The sequence below is a fragment of the Tursiops truncatus genome, chromosome 11 (genome assembly GCF_011762595.2).
Source record: "Tursiops truncatus isolate mTurTru1 chromosome 11, mTurTru1.mat.Y, whole genome shotgun sequence".
Taxonomy (NCBI): Eukaryota; Metazoa; Chordata; class Mammalia; order Artiodactyla; family Delphinidae; genus Tursiops; species Tursiops truncatus.
The window spans coordinates 50180081-50188434 of NC_047044.1; the positions used below are offsets into that span (position 1 = coordinate 50180081).

General features: G+C 39.8%; 1 protein-coding gene across 1 annotated transcript; it reads left to right on the forward strand.

The window, feature by feature from the left end:
• The first annotated feature begins 1853 nt into the window (after nt 1–1853).
• On the forward strand, nt 1854–7321 carry LLPH (LLP homolog, long-term synaptic facilitation factor). The gene is made up of 3 exons (XM_004323334.4): nt 1854–1982; nt 3593–3811; nt 6694–7321. Exons 2-3 carry the CDS (start codon nt 3607–3609, stop codon nt 6870–6872), a joined length of 384 nt encoding a protein of 127 aa, XP_004323382.1. The 5' UTR covers nt 1854–1982; nt 3593–3606; the 3' UTR covers nt 6873–7321.
• Nucleotides 7322–8354: the final 1033 nt, after the last annotated feature.

The following is an 8354-nucleotide window of genomic DNA, read 5'->3' on the forward strand; positions in this document are numbered from 1 at the left end:
TAGAGGCCCCATTAGCTGGTGCCAGTAGTGTAGCATGGCTTTGAGATGGGAAACCATTCTGCTTCCTATCAGGTATTCAGTGCGACCCACTGTGCCTCCTGTCCCACAGGCTCCTCCTAGCTCTGTGATGGAGCTGAAGCAATGTCCAGTTTGACCCTTAAGCTTTATCCTACCATCAGGGGTTAAAGACAGTAGTTTAATTCCCATCATCTTTGTATACCCAGCATAGTGCCTATCACAGAATGCATACTCAAGTGTGTGAATGAATTAAGGATATTTAAATATAGCAAGGCCATTTAACTATTCTGTTAGAACTGCTTTTATATAAACTGGTGAGGAACATGTTCAAAAAGGTTTTTTTCTCAATAATGCAATCTAGGATTCAGCCTTTTAAAACATCAGTAATGCAGAATTATGGCCTATATTTAACACTATGACATTTTCATAATAGATAAACTTTTTTCTCTTTTTCGGTGCCAAGTATCTATTCAAAAGTCTTGGCCTGGTATGTTAAGCAAGATGCAGTCAATTTGGACTATCTGAAAGTGAGCTTTCTCTGATTTAAAATGCAATGTAAACATGTATTTTTGGGAAAAGTGGCCAGATCTAACATATAGTTAACTTTAAAATAGAAATTCACTTGCTGTATAGGAACTTCTTAATCTCTAAAGAAAGCAGGTTTTTCAACCATGTTTTTTTTTTAAAATATACTGCATGTTATGAGCTTTTTCCAGCCTCTGTTTAAAAAAACAAAAAACAAAAACAACTTGCTGTAGTCTGAGTTTATTAATTTCCACATGATGCATGGTTTCTTCAAGGACACAAATTTAAAGAAAAAAGGGACCCATAAATTGTCTCAGAATGAACTTTTACTAGTAACCAGACAGGAGTTTACTAGGCCATGATTAAAGACAATTCATTTACTGGTTTTTGGTGTATGTTGTAAATCTCTAGAAAATACTGCTTACAAATAGTCCCGTGCATCTTGAATTTATTATGTGAAAATGATGTGAGCGGCCATTTGTTGAGCTCCTATATCCCCTACCTAGGATTATTAGGTTGTATTAGCTTCATTCTATAGATAAGGAAATCCAGGCTCTGAGATAGTACTCATATCACTCACAAGGAAGTGTTAGAACCATAAATACCACAGACCTGTACGGTTCCAAAGCCAGTGATATTAGGAGCATATGTAAAATAATAACAAAAAGAACTGGTGGTGTTTGTGATCAGCGTGACCGTCACCGAAGCCGAGTGTCCTAGGCTAAGTATTGTGTCTGGTATACATTAGTGATTAGCCAGTAAACACTGATTGAACTGAATTAGTTTGATCATTTTACCCTTTGAACTTGTCTTCGGATGAGGAAGGGGTTTTTGTTTTGGGTAACAGCTTTGAGGTATAACGGATATACAATGAATTGCACATACTTAAAGGATACAATTTGACAAGTTTTGATATATGTGTACAACCGTGAGACCACCACCGGGGATGGGGAAATTTAAGGGCTGCAAATAAAGATCTTAATTCGGCTTCTAGAGGAACACGCGACGTGGTGAATGTGTGCGAATGGGGAGGTCTGACGTGAATCTAGAGGTCGGCTCTGAGCTCACTACCTGACGGCAGGGTCACCTGGCGGTTCTCCCTCCTTGGGTTAGTCTCGGGGCTACCCCGCTCACGCTCGGGACGCAGGCCTAGCTGGTGTACGACCCTCGACCCGGCTTCTCCCCCGCATTTCCCTAATCCGACTTCAGAACCTATCTGGGAGGAGCCCAGCTCCCAGGTCAGCACTCGCACCCAGTGCGTCAGCCCGGGACTCCAGAGGACCCCGCCTCTCGAGGCCGTCCGGGGCGTTTTGGCGAGCAGCGAGCAGCCGCCGCCCGGGGGGCGGGGTCAGTAGAGCGGGTTGCCGGGAAGGCGGAAGTGCGGGGGCTTCCGGTCGGCGTGAGCAGCGTGCGGTGTTTGAGTTCCTGGGTTTTCTCAGGTGAGTTCTTTTTACCAACCGGCTCCAGTGGGGCGTGGGACTTGGGACTCGAGTCCGCCGCCCGTGGAAAGATCTCAAGCCTCGTCCCTCTCTGGCAAGCTTGAGCCCGGGCCAGAGACGCAGGCCTCCTCTAGAACGAGGGTCTCCCGTTGTCGTGGGGCTTCCCGGTGCTCTGTGGGAAGTGGAGTCCTCCTTAGTGGTTCGGCCCCGCTGAGGGCTGTGTACCGCAACCCTTCTCTCCCAGCCCCTCGCAGGGCTTGCGTTGTTGTACACACGGGACAGAGTGAGTTTGTGATTGCTGCCGTCCAGAAATGTTACTCCACCAGTCGTCCGTTTAACAAATGTTTGCTTAAACTTTACTGTGTGCACAGTGCTACGCACTGGGGGATCCAGTAGCGAACAAGACCTATTTATCCCTTGCCTTCGTGGAGCCCACGGGCCACCGGGAATGACAGAAAATAAACTTAAGAATTTTAGATTGTAACACGTATTAAACAGGAAAGAAAAGGATGAGGTGGTAGAGAATAAAAGGTGAGCTTACAGGAGTCAGAAAAGCTGTCTCTGAGGTACTGAAGTGAAGGATCAGTTCCCAGGCAAAGGGACGGCAAATGTAAAGATACTGAAGTCAACGTCATTTGGACATTTTTCTTTTTCTTTTTTTTTTTCAAAATAATGTCTTAGTGATTAACTGCCTATTGATGTGTAATTAACACAACAAACTGCACATATTTAAAGTGTGTAAGATATATCCATGTATACTCACACACAAACATAAATCTGTCAGCACAGTCAAGATGATGTTATAAGTCATTCCCACGAGCTTCCCTCTAAACTTTTTGTAATCCCTATAATCCCTTCCCAGCCCTCATCACATCCCCACACTCTCCCTCGGTTGTCATTGATTGGACTTTCTTCAGATGTAATTGGTGCTTGAGGATGGAGTGGAGCATGAGATAAGAGTTAAAGGAGGCAGGGGCTGGGTCACAAATACCCTTGTAGATCTTGCATATATGAGTTGGAAAATCATTAATTCCAAGAAAGACAGTGTCTGCTCTTTAAGTTTTTAAAAGCTCAGGTTGACCACCTTCTAGGGGATGGGCTGGGACTGAGGGGTTGAGGGAAAGCAAGAGTAGAAATAGACAAGTTTAAAATAGCTAGATTGATTTGAGGGGGTGGATAATGAGGAAAATTGGGGTGGGTGGAGTCGCCTGTAAGTTTGGGGGAAATCAGGATTCAGTTAAAAGATAAAATATTTTGTGATTTTTAAGTTGTTGCATAAATGTAAGGTGATGGCACTCTGCATTTTGGGGGAAATTAAATTTCTGCATCTTGTATGAAAACTACAGGAGCTTTCAGAATTGGCTTGACTCACAGTGTGCCAGTGGCCACGGGGAGTTTGGTTTGGTGTTCTTAATTGTTATTTAGTGGCTGTATATGCCACGTTGATCCTCACATAATTTGCACATTATGCCATCATAAATCATGAACAGAGTGAAGAGTTTACTTTCCAGTTGTTCATGTTCTGCAGAGATGCCTTTTGACCTGGTTTTCCAAGGATTTGTTTTTTTGTTTGATGGTAAATAGTTGCTTTTGAAAATGTAATTTTTTAGCTTTCCAGCTAAATATGGCTAAAAGTTTACGGAGTAAGTGGAAAAGGAAGATGCGTGCTGAAAAGAGAAAAAAGAATGCCCCAAAGGAGCTCAGCAGACTTAAAAGTATTCTTAAAGTAGATGGTGATGTTTTAATGAAAGACGTTCAAGAGATAGCAACTGTGGTAGAACCCAAACATTGTCAAGAGAAAACGCAATGTGTGGTGAAAGATGAAATAGGTGAGTTTATGTGTTTCATTTCAAAAAAGGTTATATCAACTTCCTTTTGTGACTTTTTCCCTTTTTCACTGTCTTCCATTCTTTCTCACACTTGCTTCCCAACAAACGTCCTGCCATGCCCACATAATTCTTTGGAGGTGCTACTAGAGATTCTATGCTAAGCTATTTTAAAGCCACCTCATGTGAGTAGGTATGTTTTGGATTATTCAGAGTGAGCCTTTTGTGCTTATACAGTGGCCTAAGTGTCTCAGAAATAGACAGTACTACAGGGGTAGACAAACCTAGACACACTCTCGTTGGAAGGGTACACAGGAGTCAAGAACTAGGCAGGATAGAAGGAGGTCTTTCTTCATTTTACCCTTTGCAAGATCTAGGTTCCATTCTAAGAGTCCTCTGCCCTTATATTATTATCCTAAAGATTAGTTTCCCTGTATTTGATTTTGACAGATTCTAGTTATGTCTGTTTTAATATAGTCTAAAGTTGGAAGCTGTATATAATGTGTATAATAGTCATTATCCTCAATCCCTCTTCCCTTTATCCCCCACCTGTAAACCATTAGCACATCATCTTGACTATCTCCAAAATACATTAGGAATCTATCCATTTTTCTCCTACTTTCATGCTTTCACTTTAATGACAGTTATCTCTTGCCTGAACCACAGTAGTAGCCATTTTACCTCTCTCTTCAGCTTTTGCTCATTTCTGATTCATTTTTGACATATCACCCAGTATGATCTTTTAGGATATAAATCAATTATGTCATTCCCATGCTTAAATCACCTCATTATATTTCCATGTGCTTACCACAGCCTGCCTGGTCCTACTTAATCTCGTTCCAGTACTTCTCTTTAAAAAGGCTGTAACCACAAGCTGAAGTTTGCTTTGTCCTTCTCCCCTCAACAGAACATTGAGAACTCCGTGAGAGCAAGGAGCTTATTTGGACCACAGTATCCCCAGAACCTAGAACAGCACCTAAAATAATCATTCAGTGACCAGTTATTGAAGGGCTAATGTATATCAGGCACTGTTCTAGGAACTGAGGCAACAATGGTGAATAACAGAAATGGCCTCCATCCTAGTGGGATTTACATCACATTGGAGGAGACAGAAAGTAAACCAGATAAATGAACTAATACAATATAATGTCAGGTAGCAGAGTCCACAGAAAACCTGTATACCCTGGTAAGTTCCCAGAGAGGGACATTATGGACATGTCCTTCACAATAGATAAGGTTGGTGATAGATGGACCACAGCATGGCTGTGCTGAGCTTCCTGCTAAGTCTTCTGTTAGAAGAGCTGGATACCTGCGTGTGACCTGGATAAAAAAGTGTGGCAGCCCCAGGATTTCCAGGTCTGTTCTGTCGTGAAGCTTGCTGCTTACTGCTGTTCCTCTTCCAAGTACTCTTCATTGAAAGTGGCCAGTCATTCCTAATAGTTTATTTTCTTCTAAGGCCTGTCCATTAGAAGCGTGGGTGCACTTTTTATTGACACAAAAATTTTATTTAGCTCAAGAAAGCACCTAATCCGAGGAGTGTTCTCATAACTCGCGTGTTTTCAGAACCATAAACTTACCCCAATGCAGTAATTCAAACCCATATATCCTAAATGTTTCCTATTTAACTTTCACTGTTGCAAAGGACAATCATAACAATGTTCTCTTTTTTAAAAAATTTATTTCTTATTGAAGTGTAGTTGAATTACAGTGTTGTGTTAATTACTGCTGTGCAGCAGAGTGACTCAGTTATACATATATATACATTCTTTTTCATATTCTTTTCCATTGTTGTTTATCACAGGATACTGAATAAAGTTCCCTGTGCTATACAGTAGGACCTTGTTGTTTATCCATTCTATATATACCAGTTTGCATCTGCTAATCCTAAACTCTGACTCCTACCCTCTCCCACTCCCCTCCTCCTTGGCAACCACCAGTCTTTGTCCCTGATTCTGTTTCATAGATAGGTTCATTTGTGTCATATTTTAGATTCCACATATAAGTGATATCGTATGGTATTTGTCTTTCTCTTTCTGACGTACTTCACTTAATATGATAATCTATAGTTGCATCCGTGTTGCCACAAATGGCATTATTTCATTCTGAGTAGTATTCTATATATGTACCACATCTTCTTTATCCATTCATCTGTCAGTGGACATTTACGTTGTTTCCATGTCTTGGCTATTGTGAATAGTGCTGCTGCAAACATAGTGGTGCATGTATCTTTTTGAGTTATAGTTTTGTCTGGATATATGCCCAGGAGTGGAATTGCTGGATCAAATGGTAATTTTATTTTTAGTTTTCTGAGGAACCTCCATACAGTGGCCGCACCAACTTACATTCCCAGCAGCAGTGTAGGAGGGTTCCCTTTTCTTTATACCCTCTCCAGCATTTGTTATTTGTAGACTTTTTAATGATGGCCATTCTGACTGGTGTGAGGTGATACCTCATTGTAGTTTTGATTTGCATTTCTCTAATAATTAGCGACGTTGAGCATCTTCGCATGTGCCTATTGGCCATCTGTATTTCTTCTTTGGAGAAATGTCTCTTTAGGTCTTCTGCCCATTTTTTGACTGGGTTGCATAACAACATTCTTTAGAAAGTTTCTTAGTGACTAAATAGATGATGTCCCTACTTCCTCGCAGATACTTTTTATGTCTTTCATGGTTGTGGGAACACATGGCATCATGTGTATGATTCTACTGAATGTGTTGTAAGGAGTTTTTTGAGTGTTAGTCAAAGATCATTGCACAAAGGAATTTTTTTTTTTTTGCTTTTGTAGTTTCATGCCACTTTTAAGTTCAGTGTCCTCATTGCATTAATTTGCTTTTTCATGGGGTTGCATTCATGAGTATTAATAGTTTTTCCATTTTTTAATTCAGATGACATGAAAATGGAGACTGATATTAAGAGAAACAAAAAGACTCTTCTAGACCAGCATGGGCAGTACCCCGTATGGATGAACCAGAGGCAAAGAAAAAGGCTGAAAGCAAAGCGAGAGAAAAAGAAAGGAAAAAGCAAAGCAAAAGCCATCAAGGCAGCGAAGGGTTTGGCTTGGTAGACCCTTAAAAACTTGAAAAATGCCGCATGGAACAGGTCTTTGATTAGAATGTATACATTGATTTCAGCTTCCACCAAATGGAAACTTTGTTTCCATTTTTTAACTTGGCCTTTTTCTTCAATTCAAGCCCAACTGTAACTCCTCAAATTTGTCTTGGTAACTTGAATAAAATATTTTCTTTGATGAATGAAAGCTACGCTGATATTTTAATTGAATGCTATCCAATATGCAGGGATTATCAGACATCAGAATTCTCTCGAGTATTAATGTGGTTGTAATCATTGAGTCTTAGGAAGGATGAAACATAATATTATACTGACAAATTTGAGCTAACTCAGATTTAAAGTAAATTATATATCATGTGAAAATATGTCAGTGGATTTTATAAGCAGTACTTGTTTGGAGTTGTGATTTTGTATAATTCAGAATAAAAGATACTCTGTCTAGATCGTGAAGATCTGTTCTTTCATATATCCTTAAGGTTTCCTAGTAGTAGAGAAGACCAGATTCTTCAGTTAAATTTTTTTTAAATTTTAAATTTTTAGGTGGAATATTGACATGTGAAAATTATTATGCTCCATCTTTTTAGGAGATTAGAACATCCTGGGAACTAGTTTAATGTGCTTCAGTTTTTATATTATTCTCAGAGTATGATTCTCAGAATTAGCTTTTCTGGATGTGTGGTGAAAAAAATACATTACATGGTCATTAAGTTTGGGAAATGCTACATACTTGAAGATTGAAAAACAATATTAGCTTAATACAGGCATATCTTGGAGATACTGCACATTGAGTTGCAGACCACTGCAATAAAGTGGACCACGTGAGTTTTTGGTTTCCTAGTGCATATAAAAATTACATTTACACTATACTGTAGTCTGTTTTACAATAGCATTGCATGTAAAAAAAACGATATACATACCTTAATTAAAAAATAATGCTGTTGGAAAAATGGCGCTGATAGACTTATTTGACAGAATGTTGCCACAAACCTTCAATTTGTAAAAAAAAAAAAATGCAGTATGTGCAAAGCGCAATAAAACGAAGTATGCCTATATAGTCATATAGAGATCTAGCAGACTTTTCCAGGTGCTAGGGACCCAGGGAACAAGACGAGGTGTCTGCCCTCACGGGTATGTACTCAGAAGAAGCTGTTAGCTTCAGAGAAAACCAAGTTAAAAATGAGACCTAGGCCTTTCTCACCTTCTGAGATGGCCCACACTCTGTGGAGTGTGTTTCTCTCTAAATAAATGCACTTCTTACCTAAAAAAAAAAAAAAATGAGACCTTGTGGAATAAGGTTACTTAGGCATCAGGTCACAAATTTTGTACTGGGCACACAGCTACACTGGGACACAGTATAGAGATAAATAGGACAGGACCCAAATCTTTTAGGAGATTTGAAGCTGAAATTTAATGCTAGTAAAATCTTAGGATTATTTTATATAATAGGCTTTTGTCAATCTATTCAGTGGTTAGTTCA